At 43.9% G+C, this 25814-nt stretch overlaps 1 protein-coding gene and 1 long non-coding RNA gene across 4 annotated transcripts; one reads left to right on the forward strand and one right to left on the reverse strand.

Annotated features, from left to right (window-relative positions):
- Positions 1–115: 115 nt before the first annotated feature.
- Positions 116–22642, reverse strand: CENPU (centromere protein U). Of its 3 annotated transcripts, none has more exons than XM_081130101.1 (13): positions 22405–22642; positions 18949–18997; positions 17177–17294; positions 13994–14099; positions 12532–12592; positions 11795–12022; positions 8944–9010; positions 7734–7842; positions 4937–5015; positions 4674–4721; positions 3597–3658; positions 2471–2627; positions 116–359 (listed from the first exon to the last, which is right to left on the reverse strand). In XM_081130101.1, exons 3-13 carry the CDS (start codon positions 17217–17219, stop codon positions 246–248), a joined length of 1074 nt encoding a protein of 357 aa, XP_080986227.1. In that variant the 5' UTR covers positions 17220–17294; positions 18949–18997; positions 22405–22642; the 3' UTR covers positions 116–245. The 3 variants fall into 3 exon arrangements, with proteins under 3 accessions (XP_080986227.1, XP_080986226.1, XP_080986228.1); XM_081130100.1 differs by having other exon boundaries at positions 22261–22410; XM_081130102.1 differs by lacking the exon at positions 22405–22642 and adding an exon at positions 21442–21756.
- LOC308553798 lies at positions 22458–25417 on the forward strand. Its single transcript, XR_013998287.1, has 3 exons — positions 22458–22735; positions 23419–24002; positions 25352–25417. It is a non-coding gene; the product is annotated as an uncharacterized lncRNA (long non-coding RNA).
- Positions 25418–25814: the final 397 nt, after the last annotated feature.

Raw genomic sequence — 25814 nt, forward strand, 5'->3', positions numbered from 1 at the left:
CTGTATGTCTGTGGCTGTTGGAATTAGTTGTCAACATTTAACTAATCACTCAAAACACTAACCAGGAAAATTAATTATGGCCTCTAAAACTACTATACAGTCAAACACCAGCCTGAACAGCTAGACAAGTTTAGTTTACTTTCTCACATGTATCAGTGTTGCTTTAACAATAAGAAGTAGCTTCATGAGGCAACAGGCAGGCTCATGGGACTTATCTTTACATAGGCATGTTTCAGCAGCTGGTCTCATTTCTGGTCAAGGAGCTTCTCCAACTGATGGTTGATATTTTGCAGATGACTTTCAGCTCCTAAAAGGGTTCTTTCTTTGAATAACAGAGCTGGAAGGCTGGATGCATCATACTGTTGGAGGAAAATAACTTACTTAGATTAACAAATACTAAGAACTTTTATATCCCTATTTGTTCTAAAAAGCTCAATGTTATGACCAAATGCCAATTTTATTAGAGCTTCCCATTAACCCGTCCTCCTCTCCTTTGCTGAAGGAGGATCATTAATTTGGTCCTGACCCATTTCCTTAGGACGTGAGTGACGGATAAGGCCCCAAGGGCACTGCTCTGCGCGGTTGGAGGTCATGACCTCCTCCCAGTTGGCTCAAAGAACCGAGGCATGTGAATTACTGGAAACATCATTCCTGATACAGATCAAACCCGGTGTCAGCACGTTCACTGGATTGCATCCTGTTTTAAGCAGGAAGTGTAACTAAGATTTACTTTTACTGCAAGAACTGATGGCATGAGCACACCAGGCCCTTAAAAATTCATGTGAAAAAAATCCATCATCCAGAGAAATTGTTTGTTGGGAAGATCAATTAAATCTTGAAAGTTGCCAATCCAGATTTCTTAAAGACAAAATTAGAATACAAAACCCAACTCTTGATTTTAAAATAATTAGCAAAGTCAAACTTCACGTTGTAAATTGTATCTAAGGGAAAGGAACCAAATTCCCCTTACAGAATTTTATAATTACGATAGTTTGGTGTTTATGTGGTTTTCTTTTTCTTTTCTTTAACTCAAAAAGACTTTTACTAAGATCCATTTATATGAGCACTTTGAGTTGTTTTTTTGTTTTTAATATATCTTTACTGTTGAAAGTATTACAGATGTCCCTTCTGTGATTTTCTTAACAAATGAAAACTGAGCAGAAAAGCTGTGAGACTGCACCACCCACATAATAAAGGAATTCAGTCAAACACTGAGACCCTAAGGCGTCCGAGCTACACGGGTCACCTGCTTTCAGGGAGGGGTGCGGGAGAACTAACCTTAGGCACTAGATTTTTAGTTTGGGAAAGGAGGTAAGTTACATACCCAAACATCTATACTCTATAAAGCAAAAAAAGGGTAAGTGCTACACTGGAAACAGAGTGTATTTCAAAGAAGGTAGAGTCACTGTGTCTCAGTTTCACCAATTTCTCCAAGTTTAGTACCTAAATCTCCAACTCCAGATGACAAGCTTTAGGTACTGTCACAGGAAAAAAATAATATAAAAACATTGTATTTCCAGATCTCTAATCTATAAACAAACCTTAGGCTCAGGAGAATTGACTTTTAGACACTGTCAAAACCTAAAATTGGCCCTGGCCGGGTGGCTCAATTGGCTGGAGCGTCGTCCAGTACGCCAAAGGGTTGTGGGTTCGATCCCTGGTGGGGGTGTGTAAGGGAGGTGACCGATGTCTGTCTCCCTCCCTCCCTCCCTCCCTCCCTCCCTCCCTCCCTCCCTCCCTCCCTCCCTCCAAGAGCCAATGAACATACCCTTGAGTGAGGATGAGCAACAAGAAACACCTTAGAACTGAACTCGGAAGCGGAGAACTCGAGTGTGACCGTAAGACATGTGCATATGGTACAAATACGTAAATTTCCTTCTGAAACTTAAAACATCCCTATTAACCTGAGCTGGTTCTCCTAACAGTGGCAAAGTCTGCAGCAACAATCCAGAAGCAACTATGAAATTTATTAAAACAATATACCACACTTTCTCCTACTATATTTCCTTTTTATGTTTCTCAACTTCTGATTTTACACCTACCGCTTTATGGGATGATGTGTCTTTCAGATAAAGATACAAGCGTGGGCTCAACAAAGAACCAAGGAGGCTGGTTTTAAAGACACGTCTGAGTGGTCTCGCACTGACGACGATTATAATAAAGTCTAGTCCTTCATCTGAAATTTGTACAAAAGGGTACACTTCCCTTAATGAGATTCAGTTCTCTGAAGGGCCAATACCTTCATAAACTAGGTGTTTCAGGGTTCTCCTCTACTCTTCTAGCCTTAATTAAGTGGCTAGAGAAGCGATGATGTCAATTTTCATGGATTTAGAGTACTGCTGTTTTGGGTAAACTGTTACTATGTTGCATCTACGTTTGTTTGTCTTTCCTCAAATCCTCAAAGCTTCTGGCACTGCATTCAAAGGCCTACAGCTTCGGAGGCACAGTGAAAAGTAAACACTGAACTTACCGTTTCCTTTACATTTGGTTCTCTCTCTCGAATATCTGAATAATCTTGATGAAGCTGTTTTAAATTAGATAAGAAATATGCTGCATTCCTAAGGGAAGATTTTCTCTCCTTCAGTTCATCGTATTTTGTTTGCAGTTGTTTCAGCTGTGGTTCTAAACTAAAACAAAAGAACAGTTTTTCTAAAAATAGATACAAATAATCAAGTGTAACAGCCTACACAGTGTAGAGACTGAGTATGCCCAGTGAGTTAGAAAAAACAGGGAGGTGGTCTGGGTAGTTCAGATGTCTTTGGCTCTGAATGTGTGAAAGATTCTAGATTTTCTGTTTAAAACTCTGAAATACGATGCACAATGAGTAATTAGCAACGAAGCCCACAGAAGAATATGCCCTACATATCCTAAACTCAAGTCCTTTTTAGGGTCTGGGGAACTGACTTTAAACAACTTGGTTAACATTTTATAGCCTCAGGCAGGAAGAGGCAGGCAATAGGAAAAGCATGGGCAAAAAGCCTTCCCTTTTGCCCCTACTTCTATCAAAATCTTGTCTGTTCCCAAGGTCCAATAAAACCAGTGGGGGGGAAAAACTGCCCCAGTTCCTGGATGAAAAATGTGTGGCCTTTGGAAAACTGCTCTCTCTCGGCGGCTTAGTTCCCAGGGCTTGGGAATGGATTCACATGAGTGCCACCCCAAGGTACATGTTTCACTGGTAACATTAACAACCGTTAACGCTAAGAGGCACTTCCTGTATGTTTATTCATCTAGTTCTCACAACACTGAGGCGTAGGTACTATGCTCATTTACAAATGAGGACACTGAGGCCTGGGAGGCTAAATAACCTGCCCAAGGTCACAGAGCCAGTAAGTGGCAGAGCCTGAATTCAAACCCCAGGCTGTCTCTGATTAGGCTGCTGCTCAGGCCAGAGCTGAGAGCGCTGATGGCAGAGATCAGTGCCGAATTCTCCTTTGCTAAAAGCTGCTCCAACTCTGCAGCGCAACGTACCTTCACTGAACTTCCAAGCCCAGAGAAAAGCTGGGATTTAATCCAGCACAGCAGCAGTTTTCCTAGCCCCACAGGACATGTCACAATCCTTCCAGGTAAGTTCTCAGAGGATTTTGATATCATCTTACCAAAGCAGTTCATCCTGGACTTCAACCAAACGCTGCCTTTTCTTTTCAATATCTGAGATCATCTAAGTAAGGCAATAATTTCTTTGTTAATTTCATAACTTTTTGAGCACCACCATGTACACTGTGCCAGGTGTTGGAAATACAGTGGGAAACAAGACAGACTCCATTACATACAAACAGTATGTAATTACAACTTGTGATAACATGCTCTGAAGGAAACCAGGGGACTCTGAGAAAGAACAGCAGGGCTATTTGCTCCAGGGCTTTGAAGAAGTGGGGTCCAGTTTCACTGAGGCATACAGTAAAGAAGCTTCGATTTTATCTAGGTACACTAGGAAAATACTGGAATGGTTTCGCAGGGTCTTGATACATTTTTTAAAAGAACATTTCAGCATAATAAACTTTATTATCTGAGCCACCACTTTCACTATGTAATATTCCACTGCTGGCCATTCAGACTGTTCGCACTATAAGCAATGCAGAGTTGGCCAATAAGATGAAAGCTTAAGGATAAAAACAGCAAAGGCTTGTACCACGCCTCTGGAAAACGTGTATGTTTCCAATCCATTTCTATCTAAATGTAGAGGGGAAGCTACTCTTGGCTCCTGGACTCACAAGTTAGAGCTAGAAGCTCAACCATAAACAGATGGACCTGGTGCTACTGGCCTTTCCCGTGGCACACCTGCTGGTGAACAGTTTTCAAAAAGGTGGTACAACACTCAAGTAGCAGAGCAAGGGCAAGGAATGAGCTCTCCTGACCCGTGACCCAATATTTCCCCGAGGCTGTCCTTTCACCTAGGACATGGGACAGCCCTTTACTCTGAAAGGCTTTGCTTTTTATATCCGCAGAAGTGGTAAGTATGCATTACTTAAGGCTTATCCATTCTGGGCTTCTTAGCCATTTCTAGGCTAAAGGGTGCCCCTTCCTCAGTGTGCACGAACAGTACTCAGCCACAAATCTACCAGATAAAAGCCTGACTACAGAGAGAAAAATCTCTACATACTGAAGGCATCAAACCCAGAGGCAAGCCTCTACTTAACGCTACGTGCCCGCCTGCTTCTAACCACACGACTTACCTTAGCATTCTTTCTTCTCAGAGTTTTCAACATCTGGACTTGCGTAAGCTACACAAAACAGAAAAAAAATACTCACACGGCATTTCCCAAAATTAAATGTTTATTAGCTTACACTATACCACATTTATTTTAAAACGTGAAATACTGATAATTCTAGTGAGGTCTTTGCCACACTGCCAGCAAATGCAGTCCTTCTAAGATAACTATGCAGCCTCAGGACTAGTGACAGATTTAGACCAGTACACCCATGTCCATGAACTTACCGTTTTGATGAGTTCTTCTTTCACACTAGCATGAAATTTGTTGATTGCTTCCTTGCAAATTTTAGATTCTATATTTTGTCTGTAACAGAATTTTTTTAAAAGATCAAACTAGGTATCAAAATAAGGATTGTGAAAGGTGTTTCATTTGCTTAGCACATCAACACAATTTTACACACAGCATTCTGAGTATCTAAGATGGCATGGTCAGCTTGCAGCCCGCTCTCAGGCTTAAAAAATACTGGAAAGTCTCAATAAAAGAAAAAGAACAGGAAATCCTTTCCCCTCAACCCTCGGGGACCAGGTCCACACGATACCTTGTGATGTGGAAAGGCACAGCCAATCCCAGTCTTCCTGCCCCTATCCAATGACCAGCAGACTTCAGCTCCTACAATGTCTGGACTGATCAACAAGTTAGTAGCCAAAAGCCAGCTGTCCAATTCTTCAAAAACTATACAGCTGAACCCAAAAAGGAAACAGATTCCGGTCCCTGTGATAAGAGAGAAGGGGGTGCAGTCTCCCAGGCTGGATTCTTCCTGGCAAGTGGCAGATGCAGTGACTGTGACTCAGCAGCAGACACTGTCAGGGCTGCAGCAGACTCCTGCTTGGGACTCCTGCGAGGCCTCGGCACAGAGGACACTGTAAAGTGTCCTTTTAATTCTTTAGAAGCTAGGAGTGCACAAGAGAAGGCCTGCATTTCCCAATACAAATCTTTGGATAAGTTCTCATCGTGAAACGCATGTTGAAAATGTATTTCTAGTGACATCAGTGAGACAGTGGAAGAAGCCCCAGACCTCATTTCCCCACAGAAAACCAACTTAACAGCTATACAAGGCCCCAAAGCCTTTATGAGCATTCCCAAAACCACTAAGAAGTTGCAGTACACCAGACAAGTTCAAAGTCAAGGACAGCACATTGAAACACTTTCGATGGCAGATCAACCGTTCAGAGGCTCAATAAGGAACCAGAGGACGGGAACAACACTGGACCCAACTGGGCCTAATAAACCTAAACAAAACGTTCCACCCAAGAGCAGCAGAACCCATGGTCTTCTGGAGCACACAGAACATTTCCCATGATAAATCTCATGTTAGGAGACAAACCAAGTCAACCAGTTTAATAAGATTAAAATCATACCAAGTATCTTTTCAGGCCACAGTGGAATAAACTAGAAATCATTAACAAAAGGAAAACTGGAAAATTCAAAAATATGTGGAAATTAAACAACACAGTCTTGAACAATCAATGGGTCAAAGAAATAAAGGAAATTAGAAACTATCTTGACACAAATGAAAACAAAAAATGTACCAACACTTAGGGATGCGGCAAAAGCAGTACTGAAAAAAGAGTGAAGTTCACAGCAGGAACAACCTACATTAAAAAAGATCTCCAATCAAAAGCCCAATTTTATACCTCAAATAACTAGAGAAAGAAGAGCAACCCAAACCCAAAGTTAGCCGAAGGAAGGAACAATAAAGATGACGGCAGAAATACACAAAATAGAGAAGAGGAAAACAGTGAACCTAAGAGCTGGTTTTGTGAAAAGATCAACAACACTGACATATCCTCATAGACACTGAGAAAAAAAGGCGACTTGAAATCAGAACGAGCCCGGCTAGTGTGGCCTGATGGGCTCAGCACACCCCCTGCACCAACGGGCTACGGGTTCGGCTCTCGGTCAGGGTGCTGGCCTGGGCTGCAGGCTGACCATTGGCCGGGCGAGAACGAGAAGGTGGCCAATCGATGTTTCTTTCTTTCACTCCCCTGCCCCCACACCACTTGCCTCTCTCTCAAACTGATGAGCATGCACTCGGGAAGGACTGGGGAAAAAATCATAAATGAGAAGGGAAGCATTGTAACTGATGCCACAGAAATAAAAGGATCATAAGAGACTACTATGAACAATTATATGGCCACAAACTGGATATCCTAGAAGAAACACCTAAGTTTCTAGAAACCTAGAACCTACCAAGAATGAATCATGAAGAAATTTTAAAAATCTGAAGAAACCTATAGCTAATGAGCTTGAACCAGTAATCAAAACCCTCCCATCAGCCCTCGCCGGTGGCTCATTTGGTGGCGCGTCATCCCATGCACTGAAAGGTCGCTGGTTCAATTCCTGGGCAGGGCACGTGCAGGAGACAACCAATCGATGTTTCTCTCTCACACTTGATTTAAAAAAATTTTATAAGAAAGTTTAAGATCAGACAAAGGTTGGAAGTAAAAGAAAGTAAAAGGAATATTAAATCTGGCAAATGCTACTAGCAAAAGAAATCTAGTGACACTGTATTAGTATTAGATAAAATAGATTTTAAGACAAAAATCTATTTCTAGGAATGGAGAGGGTTACTAAGAAGAATAAAGTGCTCGACCAAGACGGCAATTTTAAACATGATGTCATAATAGAAGTTTTTACACACAGCATAAATTGATGAAGTATCAGGAAAAATTACTGATTCTACATGGTTCTAATAATGAGAGATTCTAGTTAGAGTCCCATAGATTAGGTGCTAGGTCACAGAGAAAGCCTCAATATTTCAAAAAACAGGTATCACCAGTCCATGAAATTCGATGACACATTTGAGATAGAAGGTTAATACAAAAATATAAATTAAAAAGTCACATATTTGGACACAAACATACTACTAAGTAATTCACAGGATTAAAGAAAAAATTATAACAGAAATGTAAAAGTGTGGAAAACTGAAAAATGAAAATACTACACATCAAAAGCTGCGGGGTAAGCATGGTGGTGTTTCAAGGGAAATTTATGAGGTACACATATTGCATCCAAACTTACCCATACTCAGGGGGGGTTTTCTCAAATGCTGACAAAACAACATCTAAGTCCATGATGTCACTGCTTGTCTTTCCTTTTAGACACCAAATATGTGTAAGGTTGGAAACACCTGGAACATCAAGATAAATCAATGTAATATACGGATTACCAATAATCTGGCTCTAGTCCAGGGTTCTACAAGCCTACAACAAAAACCATCCCATCAAACTGCTAAAAATAGCTACAGCTGAAGCAGCATGTGGGAGGAGACACACTCACTTCTCCAACCCAATGCGGGGTCTCCAAGGCCCCTGTCTATCCCGTCCGTCCCTCTCACTGCTGTCTCGGGGCTCCCCAACCTCTGATGAAGCAGCCTGAAGCGCGCCGCCTGCAACGATGTCGCTGTGCCTCTATTTAAGAGCCTGGCACCGCTGGTACAGAGCTCTCCTCTGGTAACTATACTTTCTTAATTTCATCAACCCAACAGGCCACTTCCAGAACTCAAACAGATGACCCAGTGTATTGATCTGGACAGTTGTAGTAATATATAGTAGGAGATGAACAAAACTACAGTTCTTGAACAAAGTATCTCCTACAAAGGTCCTGCAAAGTACTTAGGGTACAGTAAGATGACAGGAATGGGGTCCCGTTTCGGGTGAGACATGCTCAGTGCAGGATTAAAGAGCACAGACAAAAACATGGTAGTCGTTTGGGTGATGGAATTATAGGTGATTTTATATTTTCCATACTTCCTAAATTTTCTAAAATAAATATTTTTATAACGAGAAAAATATGTAAATTTTCCTTTAAAAGAACCGAAGGAAAGAGAGAAAATGCTTTATTTTCCTCTGAAACATTTTTCAATAAACTTTTTGGGTCAATAAAATGATGCAAAATGACATGATGAGTCTGAGAAAAATTATGCAGAATGAAGGAAGCCTTGTAGAAAGATCACAGACAAAATGAGGTATGAAAAATATATTCTAGATGATGAAAAATTAAACTGGATTAATGGATAGGTGACAAAGCAAATATAATGAATTTTAACAGTAAAATCTAGGTGGTGAGTCTAACTATATATTGTAAAATTCTTTCACCTTAGTTGTATGTTGAAAATTTTCATGATAGATGCTGGGGGGAAACAAGTTACTCCAAAGTCACATATTTTTAACTTGAGAATTTTTAAATGGAATTACTGAGAGACTGTCAAAGCATAAACCTCTCTCTGTACCTGGGTCCATGGCTTCATTTCTTGATTTCTTTTTTTTGCCACGAAACATCTTCTTTTCCTGAGTTTTCTACAGAAAAACACATGCACACATCCCGAAGAATTTTACTTAAGTTTTCCTTTTTCTTTTGGCGGCGGGGGGGGGGGGGGGGGGGGGGGGGGGGGCGCAGGCAAGGGGGGAGGTGCGGTTATAAGAATTTATCTGAGCCAAGCTCAGGACAATTGCTGGGAAGCAAGATCACAAATGCTTTCTTCTTCTTAAAAGGATTAAGACAGTTTATCAAACAGTGTCAGTTACTACTTTAGCTACAATTCTTATTTACTTCTAAGTTACTATATTAGTTAATTCTACAAATTATCTAAATTGATCTAAGGAAACACACAAAAATTAAACTGTGCCCCCACAGAAACCACCTTTCAGCTGGTATTTAACAATGGCTGCGTGGAGGAAGCTGAACTTCCGGTGTTTAAGATAAGGTGTGGAATCGGCTCAGTTTCCCAGTTATGATGGAGTAACAGCTTCTTGCCAAAAACAACTATAAAATGGGGGTGGGGGTGGCAATTGTACTTAGGCACTGGACAATAGGCAAACCAAGACGAGGCAACTCAGAAAGTGGACCCCATGAATGTCCCCACCCCACCCCATGCCAGGGGACAACGTCCAGACAGCAGCCAGTCCAAGCAGAGCAAGGGCGTCATCCGAGCCGCCGAGGAGGCAGAATCAGCTGCTCAGAGGAGCCACAGGAGTCCAGGTGCGTCTCCGCAAGCCCCTGGCGAGCACTCCACGTGCAGAGACTACATAGCTCACTAGAGAGTGGCTGTCACGGGTTAAGAGCGTCACAGGTAACAGAAAATCAGATGCAGAAAATGCACAAACCTCATTAAAACTAGTGAACATCTGTTCATGCAGCTGAGCTAGCAGGAAGACCACAGCTTACTTCTGGGTGGGAACCACACCCGAGAGTACGCAATCTCAAACAGGGATTACTGTTCCCAACGGGCAAAAACTGATTCTTAAAGGGGGATGCAAAAAATTAAAAAACTTAGATATTACAATGGTTTGTAAACCTCCAAAGGATCCATGTAATGTACGTGAACAGTATGCAGTATACTTGTGGTATTAAAATTTAATTGTGTGTGTGTATAGGGGGGTGTAATAAGGAGAAAAAAAGTCTAAAAAGGCTTCTTAAGGGGGACAAAAATGACAAAGGGTTGAGAAACGCTGCACTAGACTAAGGCCTACTCAAGACCCATCCTAACAGCCTAAAACCAATCCCTGAGCAGATTCACTGGGAGACAGGGACCTGAGGTTGGGGTACAGGATTCCAGGATGATCCCGATGACTTGTAAGACTCCCCCTTGAGTGTGGTGACGCCTGTGAACACGATGGGGTAACAGCTGCCTTGACTAGGTTACATTATATAAGACTCCACTGGAGCCACATGGAGCCTCTGGCTGGCTTTGAGGACACAGCGGCCACATGACTAGGCCCAAAGGGCAACCTACAGGTGCTGAGAGTGACCCCCAGCTTCAGCCAGAGAGAAAACAAGACCCTCAGGCCTACAAGAGCAAGGAATCGAATTCTGCTAACAACCTGAATGATCCTAGACGAGACCCTGAGTCTCAGGCGAAGAGTCCAGCCTTGTGAAGCCCTGGGTGGAGAATGCAGCTGAGGGGCCCTGGACCTCTGACCTACGGAAACCATGCACGTTGTTTTAAGTCACACAGTTTGTGGTAATTTGTTATGCAGCAGTTGAAAACTAACACAGAGACTGAGTCCTGCTAAGCTACAGAAGCCTGAAAAACACATTAGGCTTTTCGAAGACTGGCTGTATCAAAGGATAAATCAAGCCCGCAAAGTCCAACGCCCAGCCAAAGATCAAGCAACCTACCAAAACAAAAGCCAACATTACTCGAAGTTAACAGAACTCAGAGTCCCATAGCCTATCAACAACAATGTCCAATAAAAATTAGAAAGTACAAGATTTAAAATGCTACACAAAAAACGTGACTCACGGTCAAGACAGGAAACAAAACTGACCCGACAGCCCAGATATCTGATCTAGGAAATGAACACAAGCAGCTGTCATAAGTGTGTCCAAGGAAGTAAGTCAAGGAAATGTGGTCTTGATGATAGGAAATCTCAGTAGAAACTACATACAAAAAAAAAAAAGAAATCCTAGAAACTCTAAAACCAAAAAGCACATAACTAAACAGAAGTCCTTGGAAGGTGTTTTAGTTTCCTGTGGCTGCTGTAGTAAATTACTACAACTTGGTGCCTTCAAACAACAGAAATGTATTCTCCAACAGCTCTGGAGGTCAGAGTCCGAAATCAGCTTCAATGGGCCAAAATCAAGGTGCTGGTGAAGACATATTAAGAGCTTGATCAAAAGACATTATATGTCAAGAATCTTAAAACAGAACACATATGACCCAGAAATCTTATCGTAGCAATTTTTTTCCCTAAACGATCAAGGTGCACACAAAGATTTCGCTAGAAATTCATTAAAGCACTGAAAATTTTTAAATGCAACCATTCACAAGTAAGAGTGTGACTTAACTATGGCACGATCATGAATGAAATGTCATGCATTCATTAAAATGATATTCTACAATACTAAATTGTGCTGGTCCCACTTAGGAACAGAAAAGCCCAGTAAAAGAACTGAAGACCGAATTTGGGTGATGAATTGTAGGAAATGTTATCTTCCTTTCTATACCTATACTCTAAAATAAAAATATTTTTATAATAAAAGATATAAAAAGTCTCTTTAAAAAACTGGAAGGGAAAAAAAATGTTTTATTTTCCTCCTAAACATTTTTTCTTGCCAAGGGGATGTAGACACTCTCTTACCAGCCGACTTTCTGCTGCCCGGGTCTCTTTTTCAACAGAGAATTTGGCACTGAGAGGCCCTGTCTTTTTAGGAGTGCCAGGTTCAGCTGATTCATCCGAAAGTTCTGAAGATGAGGTAGCTTCCTGCTGTTGGCTACTTATTTTCTCTGTTGGTTTACCTTCTTTCATCACATCCCTTTCGTTACAGCTCTCAGATTCATCACTAACGGGCCTGAGTTTTCTTCCTCGCTATGTGAAGAAAACAGCATCACTGGTTTAGAAAATACAAATGCTTATCATTCTTACAGTACTAGCTAACCACAAAGTCCACACTTCTCATTATTAAACTTCAAGATGGAACATAATAGGGAGATGACAACATGATTAGTGGATAGGACAGGAACCTAGATTAAAGAAAGCTCCAAATGAATATTCTCAATACATCAGTCTGCCTTTGTAAATCACAACCTAAACACATTACATGAATGTTAAAATTGACAAGGTACAGAGATATGAGACCTCTGTAATGAAAAACACTTCAGATACAAAAATATTTCACTTTTTAATTTAAAAAGTACCTCCTGAAACATAATACTTTCTCTATGAAAAATGCTGCTACAAAACTTTTTCTCTCTGCATCCAATCTAAACAGGATGTGAAATACAGTATGGAACATTTTCTATGTTGCCATCTAAACAAAGTACGATATGAACTTATATCTTACAAATTAAGGTAGAAGAGAGAGCACTCCTACATACCTTTCTTGCACTCCTTCCTACAGACTCGTTTTCACTTTCTTCAATTTCGTAAGTGTTCGAACTGTACCAGAGAAGCAGCCATCAATATCCTGCACACATTTCATTTGTATTCACAAGTCTTCTCTAAGTTGCTCGCCCACCAGAAAAATAAACTCAACTTAATGAGGTTTCCCACCTGTCATGGGTGGGGCCACCCCCCCCATCACTCCACACCCAGGCCACATGAGTTTATCTTGGGCAGGCAAGTGCTGTTGTTACATGTCCCATCACTGCAGCACCTTGCGGTCGCGTCTGAGAACTACACCCTCCTGAGCTACCACTCCCGGGTCTATCATTTGTACCGAAAGCAAATGTGCATACTCTGGGCCCATCACTAGGTGAAATACTCCTTTTGTCCTTTGAAAAGGAAAAAGCCTAAACTTCTGATGATAGGTGAATTCTTTCACTTTTTCACTCGATTCAATACAAGCATTTAACACCAACTGCGAAATGCAGAGTCCAGTGAGTGAACCTCCTTTACAAATCAAGAGTCTGCCATGAGAGGCTCGCTGTGTAGGGGGACAGGCAAAGGCACCCAGAGCGACCACTCAGTAAGCGACGGACGAGATGCGGGTACAAGGCAGGGGGCCTGGGGAAGACATTGTACTCGCCACACTTGAGTGGACTTTTGAAAATACTTTTCCAGGCACAGAAATAAAGGGAAGGGTATTTAAGGAAGGAGGAAACGTGAATGTAAAGCGTGGTGGTGTGAAACATGCATGTTCGAGGCGCCTGACACAACGGAGTAGGGAGAACAAGCTGCACGGAGAAGGCGGCGCTGGGGAGAGGTCAAGGGGTGGCACTGGGAAGTGGCCCACAGCCTCCCGCAGCTGCCCGACAGCCTGAGCCGCAGCGCCATCAGGACCACCTTCATGTGCGGAATGCTCCTCTCCCCACCCTCACCAACCTAACCGCAACTCAGCCGCGCCCTTCCCACGAGATCCGCCAGCGATTCCTCGTTGGTATCTCCTGCTCCGTGAGCTCCGCGAAGACAGGCTTATGTCCACTTTGGGTTATTAACACAGGGCCTGGTACCTAGTCAGTGCCCAATACATGCTTGTTGAAAAAATACCAGTAATAAAAAACTACCATTTCAAAGTTTACGATATGCCAACCTGCTTCAAAAGCCTGGGAGGGTAAATTCACCTTAAAACAAGCATGTAAGGCAGTTTGTATTAGCCCGTCTTCCAGGTGAAGGAGCCTAGAAGGTAAGTCTTAGGCAGTGTCTGGCCCAAGGTCAAGGACTCAGCAGGGGCAGAATAAGGATCTGAACCAGCACAAGGGGCTGAGGCCCGATCACCTTAACCACGGCGCCGCATGAATGAAGGACGAATTCAAACAGCCACTGAGTGCCCATCACGTGGCAGGGTCACGCCTAGGATCCCATGAATAAAATAAGCAAGTGCTTGAAATACGAGCGTACCTTCTTTTTGCTTCCTCTCCTTGCGGAGTGGAAGGGACAGATGATCCACAGTGTTTGGAGAGCTCAGCTTCATCAGCGTATATAGCAGTGCTGTGCAGAGGGGGCTCTATAAGAGATTTTTTAAAAAGTGCAGCTTTAAAAGTTGGCCTGGGCAGGTTTAAGGTTGTTCCTTTACAAAGGAGGTTTAAGGTTGTTCCTTTGTTTAAATGGCTAACAAAATCAAAATCAGTTACACAACCTACTTACCACGTGTTTTTGATCTCACACCTCAACAATGAAAAATTTAAACAATTTCATTAATAAATACAAATAGATTAGCCATCAGTGGATATTTATCAATTATCACCTGTGTTACTGTCCTTACATGAAATGTTTCAGAGATAAAAGGTAACTACAAACAGGGAGCCTGACATTCCCCTTCGTGCCCTGACGGAGCATCAGCTCACTGCATGAATTATCAACACCAGGGCTGGAGTGCTCCACGCACTTGCAATTCCACTGCCTGGCGAAGTGCCCAGCTCAGGGTACTCGAGTATATGTGAGTATTTGTGCATGAATGGCCCACTGGAGAGGGGGACTCCAGTCCTCCCGCACTCCCGTGCTCTCTACTGGACTCTGCACTGCTAGAGCCTTTAGCCAGCATAAGAAGTTAACCTGAATAAAAAAGAAGATAAGAGGAGACCGAGCGGCCTTGGCGGAAAGGCACAGAAAGGAGATTCTGGGAGGAGGGGCGCTCCTGCCTGCTCAGGAAGGAGGGCTACCCGGAGAGATCTCGCTGGGCGGGCTTAAGGACAGCGGAGAACTTGGGGGAAGGAAGGTAGGTGGCCAGCAGTGGTGGAGCTGAATGGAGGCAGGGGGTGCAGGAGGAGAGCCAAACAACCATTTCTACACCCTCAAATTTTAGCATGGCTGCAAATGTAACACCTATTCTGAAATAAACAGCTGCTTAAATAACAATCGTATCAACTGCACAATTCTAAAGTTAGTAATATACTATGTATTGCCCTCAACTACCCAAAGGGAGCTATTTATACTACTGGGGATAACAAGGAAAAAAGAGAAACAGATTAATCCTGAGTCTCCATATGTAACCAGTCATACAAACTGGGCTCTTAGAACTCAACAACAAAAAGATAATCCAATTTAAAGCTGGGTAAAGGACAGGAAGGGACACGTCTTCAGAGAGGATCTACAGATGGCCAATGAGCAAAGGAAACTATGCCCAACATCATTGGTCACTAGGGAAATACAACTCAAAACCACAGTGAGAGGCTATTTCCCAGCCATGAGGATGGCTACCGTCAAGAGAGAAAACAAGTGAGGATGCGCAGAAACTGAAACCTGTGTTCACTGCCAGTGGGAATGTAAAATGGCACAGCCACTGTGACTGTGGAAAATGGCATGGTGAGTCCTCAACAACTGAACACAAAAATCACCATGTGTTCCACCCCTGGGTTTATACCCGAAAGAAGTGAAAGCAGGAACTCGAACAGGTATCTGTACTAGTCACAGTAGTCAAAGGGTAAGAGAAACCCAAAAGCCCATGGACAGATGAATAGGTAAACATACATATAGGATGAAGGATTATCCAGCTTTAAGAGAAAATTCTGACACGTGCTACAATGTGGATGAAACTTGAAAACAAGTTAAGTAAAAAAAAGGGCACAAAAGGCCAAATACTGTAAGATTCCTCCCATGTGAGGTATGTACAGTCACGTTTGCAGAAACAAAAAGCTGGGCTGGGGGGTGGGGAGGAAGGGAACTGCTCTTAATGGGCGGGGAGTGTCAGCTGGGGGACTATGAAGTTGTGCAGACAGAGGGTGATGATGTGGCATGACAGAGTGACCGCTCTTAATGCCGCAGACCTGTACACTTAAAAAGGGTTAAAATGGTAAATTTTATGTTATGTATATATTTTATCACACAAACACAATGAGATACTACTCTACACCCAGCAGGGTGGCTAGAATACAGTAGTCAAATAAACACACATGTTAGTGAGGATGTGGAGAAGCTGGAGCATCGGACACTGCTGGGGGATGGAACGTGGGACAGCTGCTCTGTAAGACGGCTGCTCCGAAGGCTGAAGCAGAATTACCGTATGACTTAGCAATTCCCCTCCGGTGAACATCCAAGAGAAACAAAAACATGTCCATAAAAAACCTGTCCATGAATGTTCACAGAATAACTCATAATGGCCAAAAAGTGAAAACTGATGAATGGCCAACAAAATGAGGTACCTCCAAACAACGGATTAAACATTCCTAGGGATGGCACATTGATACTCGCTACGACACAGGTGAACCTTGGAAACACTTCACTAAGTGAAAGAAGCCAGCCACAAATGACCATGTAGTATGTACGATTGGATTTGTACGAATGGACAAGTCCAGAGACAAGAAGTAGATTTATGGCTGCCGGGGGCTGGGAGGAAGAAGGAATAGGGAATGACTACTAATGTGTATGGAGTTTCTTTGTAGGGTGATTAAAATGTTCTAGAATAATGGTGAGTTGTACAATTTAAAAAAATATTTCAATTACAGTTGACAAACAATATTAGTTCCAAGTGTATAACAGTGATTAGACATTTATTTAATTTATGAAGTAATCACCCGACAGCTGTATAATTTTGTGACTACACTAAAACACCACTTAATTGCACTTGTTGAAAGGGTGAATTTTAGGGTAAGTGAATTACATCTTAATTTTTTAAATTATGTGATTTCTTTTAGATTCATGTCTTTTACATTCAGATTTTTAGGCAAGTAAAACATCTCTATCAAGTCATAATACAAGATGTGTTCTGGTAATGATTACTTTCATCTTATAAAATGAACAATATTATCCTTTATTAACAGAAAATTAGAATGAAAAATACTGATACCAAATTAAAAATATGTGAGAGGGTTTTTTCAAAATTCTCTTAAATTTTATGCCAGCTGCCCAGCCAGTGTGGCTCAGCGATTAAGCATCAACCTATGATCCAGGAGATCGTGGTTCAATTCCCGGTCAGGACACATACCTGAGATGTGGGCTCGATCTCCAGCAGGGGGCGTGCAGGAGGCAGCTGATCAATGACTCTCTCACCATTGATGTTTCTATCTCTCCTTCCCTCCCTTTCCCTTCCTCTCTCTGAAATCAATAAAGACATATTTTTTTAAAAAAAGAAAAAGAAATACTAACCAAAGCATTCATAAGGTTCTTCATCTTTCTCATTTTCACTCATCCTGCCCACGCTTGAGACATCAGAATGAGCAGAAAAATCATACAGGTCAGTGGGCTTGCTCAGTTGGTCGGCTTTCTAAGAGTGAATGAAGTCAAAGTCACTGAATCGGCTTTATGAGCAAGAACATCACAGAACTGATCCACTTACTAGCAAGGATACCCCTGCTATCGCTGCTGCCTAAAGAAGTGATCCTTGACACTTCCGGGGTGGGGACACACAGGCACACACACACGCCTCTGATCATCTAAGGCGGGCGCTGGCACACTTTTCTATAAAGGACCAGAGAGTAACTACCTTAGGCTTGGCAGGCCATGGGGCCCCTGTGGCAATGGCTCCGCTCAGCCTCCGCGCGTGAAAGCGCACAGATGACTGCGCTGCGATAGAACTTTACTTATGGACTGAAATCTGAATTTCACACCATTTTCCCATGTCATGGGATATTTTTCTTTTGATTTTATTTCAACCATTTAAAAAATGTAAAAACCATTCTTAGCTTTCAGGGCTGTACAAAAGCAGGGGGCAGGCTCGACTGGGCCCAGGGGCCACAGTTTGCCAACTCCTGATCTATGGAAAGTGATGGGCCTCTGCCCAGAAATAGGCCCACAGGTCTGAAAGGTCATCAACTGTTCTGAGGATAGACAAGGTTGAAGCAGAGAGACCAGGGTTTGCGGTTCAATGTACTAATAAGCCCCATGAAGTTTGCCACCCCAAATCCTCATGAAAGACCAAAACCTAGAGAAAATAGGAAAAACTTCCATAGTAGCTCTGGAAAACAGATGAGGAAATTCAGGAAGATATAAAGAAGATGGGAGAAAACAAAAACTTTACCACTAACAGACCCCCAGTGAAAATTATTCTTGGAGTGTTTGGGGTGGACCGTCCAAGAAGAGGCACCAACAGCTCCTCCACCCTCCTGAGGCAAACGGGCCCCAGCACACAGCCGCCTTCCACCAGGGGGAGGGCGGGAGAGCTAAAGAAATCCAGCCCAGGCACGCTGGACTCTGGCTGAAGAGAGTTGGGAGCAGCATGGAGAGCTCAGAGAAACCCCTCCAGGGAGGAAGCACCCCAGGGCTGGCAGGAGCGCACAGCGGAGTGACCCCTGCAGGAGAGTCCCGGGAAGAAGAGCTGCTCGCCTTAGGGAGTTAGGGCAGCGGGCAGGAGTGACCACACGAGCCAGCCAGCCAGGGCGCAACAGAGAGCAGAGAGGACTCCCTGACCGGGCATCCTGAAAGCAGGCACCCACCTACACCATTTCTACGTCTTAATGTGAACTGCCAAAGCCAAGTGGAGAAACCCTGGAAAGTAATTTGAAATTAGCTATCAAGAGTGTTAAAGAAATGTCCCTGCTTTTAACACAGACTTATTCTAAGACCCTCCCCTAAAGTAAAACTATAATGTAGACTAAGTGCAGTATTGTGAAAGCATAATTACTTAAAACTATAATAATACTTTTAAAATAGCAACATACAGAAAGCTGTACTGTTTTAAATAGTGTCTGTTATCCAGATGAAACTAAAACCGAGCTAGGTCCAGGGGAAAAGATTCAAAGCGTTGACAACATTCTCCATTATACTGGAAAAAGCGGGAGGCGGAGGAACACACTCAGTCACTACAACAAACACTGAGCTCACTCAGTGAAGTCCCCGAAACTCAGGCTCCTGCCAAATGGCAGTTACTTTGTATTGTCAATTATGAGAAAATCACATTAAAATGTAAAAAGATAACTTACATCTTTTATGGCATGTGTTCTTCCTGCAGTGTTCTTTGAATATCTCCCACTATTAAACAGCAAAAAACACACAAAAAAGTTAGGAAATATTTTAAAAATAACTGGGGAAACCACCGTAACTTGCAACCCTTTCCCAGCATTTTCTTTCCAGATTATAGTCCTCATTACTTACACTGATGGTGTGCACCCAATGAAGCTCAGGTTATGGCAAATTGTTTTAGAAAGCAGAGCCCATATCTCACAAGTTGTATTTTTATAGGTCAAATGGTATTACCTATGTATAAAATAGCATCCATTTCCCCTCAGGAACATGGGAACCTCCCTGTCCTGCTGTAACTCTTGTTCTCAAAGTCCCAATCAATAGTATAATTGAGCAAAAGGGAGGGACACTAGCATTTACTAAGCACCTGACACCCATTCCATCCTGTGTCTGGCTCTTGTCCCTACATCTTCTCACTTAACTCCAACAGTCCTGAGGCAGAAGTGAATCCCAGGCTACACATGTGTATTTCCCCAAAGCAACACGGCAGGCAGGACAGAAGCCTGCATTAAAATCTGCATCTGTTCAAACCCAGAGCCAACCCTTCTACCTCTCTGCACTGGGCATTAGGATAAAAGGGAAAAGCTACGTATCTTCAACAACCTGAAAGTTAACAGATGGAACAACAGTGACTAGAATAAAAACTGGAAATAGTGTTGTCCGTGAGCATGTGCCAAGGGTCTTCTGTGCACCAGGCGCTGTTCGGGGCACAGGGTGCCCTGACTGGCAGACATGCTGTGCAGACACCCACTCGGGAAGAGCAAACTCAGTTTAGTGTGTCTGAGCCAGTGTTTCTTTGGGTAACTTTTTATTTGATGTAACTTCAAACTTCCAGGAAAGTGACAAGAACAGTGTAAGGACGTCTGTATACCCACTGCCCAGGTTCACACTTGTTGTGTCTCCTTTGCTTCCTGTGTGTGTGTGTGTGTGTGTGTGTGTGTGTGTGTGTGTGTAGGGTAAACTGGAGACACTGTGCACCTTTACCTTTGCATCTGTGTGTCTTTCCTAGGAAAGGGCCTACTCATAGTATAATTTCCATATCAAGAAATTTAACAATCATCTAATCCACAATCTATATCCAAATATCATCATCTGTCCCATAATGTCATTTAAGGTGTTTCCCCCAGCATTTTAATTTTTTTAAAATATATCTTTATTGATTTCAGAGAGAGGAAGGGAGAGGGAGAGAAAGAGAAATAGCAATGATGAGAGAGTCGTCACTGACCAGCTGCCTCCTGCATGCCCCCTACTGGGAATCAAGCCCGAAACCCGGGCATGTGCCCTGACCGGGAATCTCCTGGATTCTAGGTGGACACTCAGCCGCTGAGCTATGCCCAGCTGGGCTTCCCAACATTTTTAAAAAGGACACACAGGAGAATATAAGATTGCACTGGGCATAGTAGGTTCATAAACCTACTGTTATATATGTGCACGTGTGTGTACTAATTGTGACGTTAAAACATCCTAATGGTTAACAGCAGTGAACAAGCAGCTGCAAAACTGTTTAAAGCTGTGGTTCTCAAACTTCCAGCATCAGAATCACCTGGAGGGCTTGTTAAAACAGATTGCTAGGCCCCACCCCAGGGTGTCTGACTCATTAAGTCTGGGATGGGGTCTGAGATTTGCATCTGTAACAAGTTCCCGGTGCTGCCCATGCTGCTGGTCAAGGAACTCCACTTGGAGAAACACTGTTTTGATTCTCAGACCCAAAGACGACAGAACAGGTATCTACTTTATGACATTTATGACTTCAGGGTGCAGAAGAGTTAAGTGACTTATTATCTCACCAATGGTCACAACAGGCAAGTAACAGAAACAGAAAAGCCAGATGCATAGCTTCTTACCCTAAACTCTTTCCACTGTCTCTTACCTTGACCGTGCTTTAAAAAAAAAAATTTTAAAAAAATGTTCCCTTCTTTTCTTAGGCTGGGGGGGGGGGGGCTCCCAAAAGATGGAAACCTCTGTGATACCATATGGAAACCTCTGTGATACCATATGTAAAAATTTGGTGCATGCTCACCAGTGCATTTTAGGAGGAATGAACAGATTTTGTGAGTCTCTAAGGTAAAAATGTTTATATATAAACACATAAAATACGTTATATGTAATATATAAATAAAAGTTATATATTACATACAAATAAAATGTTATATGAGTGAGAGTGAGTGAGAAAGAGAGGTGGGGAGACACTGACCACTGGACTATCAAATCAAATCGACCCTGGCCTGCTGCCCTTTAGGCCCCCGTATATTTTTTCCAATCCCTGTCTTCAATCCGAGGAGTCTTGGCTCTTCCCCACGGGGCACAGTCTCGGTTTATTCCACCTCCCTGCTCTGTTTTGCTCCAGCCTTTCCCTCGGCTCTGCGTGGCTCGCCTTCCACCCGCTACCCACAGCTACGAAGGCACCTTCTCCAGGCAGCCTTCCCACAGCCGGTGGAAGTCCTCGGTCTCACCTTGTTCGCCACCGCAGCAAGCCCAGGCCCCTCTAGGCAGCAGCAGGCCGGGCCTTCAAAGGCGCTCCAGGCACCGCCAGCCAGATATTTGCCAATAAATCCACGAATATGTTAGAACGCAGTTCTGCAGCCTATTTTTAAGTGCATGCCCTTTTTGATTAAAATTAAGATGGCTATTGGACTTACGGTAATAATCACATCCCCAGTACATAAACGTCAAATCACTGTATTGTACACGTCAAACTAGTATGTCCTATGCCAACTACACTTTAACGAAAGATGTCTTTTAGTTGGAGGGCCCCTTTCAGGAGTAACGAGCGGCAGCTTCGTCGACCCTCCACCCCCATCCCGCCGCGATCCGGTTCAGCTTTCAGGGCTGTGGTTTGTTACAAAGACAGCAAGGGCTTGAGGACACTGACCACCCGCCAGAGTACACGTCGCGAGAATGAAAAATCGGGCAAGGCGCAGTCCCTCAATAAGTACTTGTTGGACATTTTGTTTCAAACTGTCTTGGCACTACTTTAGACTCCACTCACCCACCCAGGGGAACGCTAACACCAGCTCACATTCTTTCCTGCGCGCTCGGCAGTTTTAAACTGTAACTCCTATAAGGCTCGCGGGAATCCTGAAAGGTTGGGGTTATTATTCCCATTTTACAGACGGGAAAACCGAGGCCCCGAGTCACACGGAGAAACTAACGCAGTGGCGGCGCCGGGGCGCCTCGCTACGCAGCACAGCTGCGAGAGGCCCAAACCGCGGCAGGACGGGAAGGAGACAGAACCGGCCCGCGGCCCGCGCCCCCAGGACTGCCCCACTCACCCCGCGCCTCGCGACGCCCGCACCCGCCACCGAGAGGCCATGTCCCCGCCGCAACCGCTCTCCCAGCCCGCGGACCCGCGAATCTCCCGCCAACCCCCGCGCCGCTCCGAGCGGCCAATCCGCGCTGAGCGCACGAGCACGCACCACGCTGAGTCCTCGGCACGTTTACCAGGCGCCTCGGGACGCCGCCCCGTCCTAGAGCGCGAGGGAAAATGCGGCCTGGATCACAGCAAAAAGCGGAGCTGGAGCCCGAATTTGCTGAGCTTTCCCTCCCACCGGCGTCCTGCGCCCAGTTTCTCGGCTCCAAAGCCCGGAGCCTGGAAGTGGAGCCCCCGCCGCCGAAAAACCCGGGCGCTGTCGGCTGAGAGGCGGATCCAAACTCGGGGCGGGGCTCCTGGCCTCCGCCGAGCGCGGAGCAGGCGGGGGGGCCGGCGCCGCCTTGCAGCCCGCGCCCTCGGCCGGTGGCGTGGACTCGGTGAGTGTCCTCGTTCCCCCGTGGGGACGGCCCTGCGAAACAGTGGCGTTGGACCCTCAGCGCGACTTAGTAAAAACGACTCCAGGGGGATCGGAGGCGTAGACCTAAGAGCTCAAGCCAAGGCCCTTTTAGGAGAAAGCCCAGGACAGCGGCCGGGAGACGCTGCACTTGGCGGTGCCTCCTCGGCCGGAGGGACGCCGGGGCCGGGAGGACGGGCTGGGCGCAGCCGAGCTGTATCCACGCTGGTGCAGGGGGCTGCGGCTCGTTCATTTTCATTCTTTGGACTGTATTAAGGAAATGTCCCACATTTTATTTCTCTGTCCTCCTGGGTAAGGATACGTCAGCCCCCAGTTTGTTGCCATTACCGCGTCTCAGCGCTGAGCCTTCTCGCGTTGCAGGGCACACGTCTGAGTTTTCTAGGGGCAGACTCAGTAGTAATATCATCACCTCATCACCTACAGGCGTTTTCAGCTTTACCCGATGCCAGTTTTTACACGTTGTTCTGTAGACTACAGTTTACACCCTCATCAGCAGTATATAAAAGTCCCTTTGGCTCCATATACTTTTTGATACTTAGAATTTTTAAGACTCAGATATTTACCTCACTAGTGAATCGAAATAGTATCCTGTTGTTCTTTTGATTTGCATTTCCCTTGAGCTGGTGATCTTTTCATTGCTTCTAGGCCCTTCCTGATTCCTCTTCAGTGAAATGCCCGTTCACCCCACCCAAGAATCACTGGGGCAGTTGAAGAGAAGAGGGAATCACCTTTGAGGTATTGAAGGCTGGTCCCCAATTTTGGGTTTCCTGGGGCAGGAAAGTTGTCACCCCTAAGAGTAGATAGGTAGCTTCATTTTTCTGGGAAAGGTTAGAGTCAAACCTTTTGTGTTTATGGGTTTGGAAAGACAAGAAGAGGGCCCTTTTGCCTCGTTGCATCAGAGAGCAAGATGGGTCACCAGCAGCTCTCCTGGAGCCATGGGAGAAAATTCTGTCAGGGTTCCTCGTTCTTGCCTCGTCTGCTCCAACCAGCACAGTCTCATCCAAAAATATGGCCTCAGTATGTGCTGCCAGCGTTTCCACGAGTCCTTGAAGGACATGGGCTTCATTAAGTTGGACTGAGCAAACTTCTGTGAATGGACCATTCAAGACATCTGTCTTACTGCAGAATGGTAGCTCTTTGTACATAAAATAAAAATAAAAAAACTTCAAGCAAACAAAAAAGTCAAGAAGAGGTTCAGCATTCGGGATGGAAATAAAAACTCAACCCAAGTAGGTTTACTCAATAAAGGAATTTATGAACTCATGGCACTGAAAACCCTGGGAGTAGGATGCCTCTCAAGTTTGAGCTAGTGGTTTGTGAAGCCACCAAGGCTCTGAGTCCATATTCTTGCCCTTCTTGTATACCAGCTTTTTCCTTAGGCTGGTTCCTATCATCATCATCACCACCACTTTTTTGTTGAGCATTTACTATGACCCAGCCACTGTTCTAAGTGCTTAGTCCCCATTGGGGCATTTAATCCTTTCAATAACCCTATGTGGTTGGTACTATAATCCCACTATACACATGAGAAAACTAAGGGGCAGTCCCACAGATAGTAAGTGGGGTGCCTGCATTAGGTCTTAGGATTCTGGCTCAGGGCTCACACCTGACAGCCATTCCAAGTCACTCATGTGAACTCCACCATTCAGAAAAAGAGAGCAGCTTTGTCCTAGCACTCCCAGGAAAGGGCCTAAGATTTACTCTAATTAGAGCAGCTTTGGTGACATGCCTACCTATCTTAGGGTTCTCCAGAGAAACAGAACTAAGAGGATATATATATGTGTGTGTGTATATAAAAATGTATAATATATATATTTCATATATATAAAATCTCTTCCTAATGTATACATATAAATATTATACATGATTTGTTTTATAAATACACATATAAGCTATATATGTCTATATCCTACAGAACTTAAGGACTCTCCACATAGATGCCTCCAGCAAACATTTGTAAAAGGCCAACGGTGGTGGGAAGAGTGCAGCACAACCCAGGCACCGCTGTAAAACAAAACATTGGCCATGGCTTCCCCCCTAAAAGAAATGTGCTGCGCTAAACTCAGCTTCGCGTTGGTATGCCTCCAGGGATTGTGAGGAGTTAACAGAGAGTGATCAGGAGGGGTGTTGGAGGCAGCAGGGTCCTGAGGCCAGGGGCACCTGGAGCAGTGTGAGCAACCACAGGGGAGCTCAGAGATACCAGCAAACGGGTGACTGCAGGAAGCTGGAGGACATATATACGTATGGGATCCTTAAATTATGCGCCAATTTAATGTTTAACTTTTGTGTTTGGAAAATGGGATCCTTAAATTATGCGCCAATTTAATGTTTAACTTTTGTGTTTGGAAAATGAAAAAAAAAACACACCATGGCTTTTATAATACAAATACAAAAAATAACAACTACAAGTAATCTTAGATCCTTGGGATAAACTGAGTGGTTGGGTCTGGGTACTTCCCTGTGGAAATATATCTTCCCTGTGGAGTGGGTTAATGTACATGTTAGTTCCATATTTGGGAATTATTAGTTTGATGTTTAAGTAAGAATATAAAGAGGAATATTTTTATTTATCTTACAGGACTGTCGTGAAGAGGTAAAGAAAACAGAGGCCCCTAGATAAATAAAAGGGTTTATCGTTTCTTTGAGCCCGGTTGCTTTTTTCCCTAGCAAGCTCTTCTGTTGAGTTTTCCGTTCAGTGTGTGGCCACTAGAGGGCAGATAAAGAACAGGACAGGAAATTTGAGAATGTATTTGGAGACCAGAGCTGCTCCTGTGCAGACATTGTAAACATTAGTTCAAAGTCAGTTCAAGATAAGACTAGAAGCCTTAAACGCCCTTGCTCAACTCATTTTTCACCTTGTTCCTGCAAGTTTCCCTTAAGCCAAAGGATATGATTTTCGAGTGTGAGAAAGAAAATAATTGAGTTCTCAGATCTTCCAACTTTCCTTCTTAACCTTCTACAGCACCAACAAATTACTGGGTACATGGGAATAACTAAACTTGGCAGTTTTCATCAGGAAGAAACGAAAAGTCATTATCTGT

Source organism: Miniopterus schreibersii, assembly GCF_964146895.1.
Source record: "Miniopterus schreibersii genome assembly, chromosome: 2".
In the NCBI taxonomy this organism is placed as follows: Eukaryota; Metazoa; Chordata; class Mammalia; order Chiroptera; family Miniopteridae; genus Miniopterus; species Miniopterus schreibersii.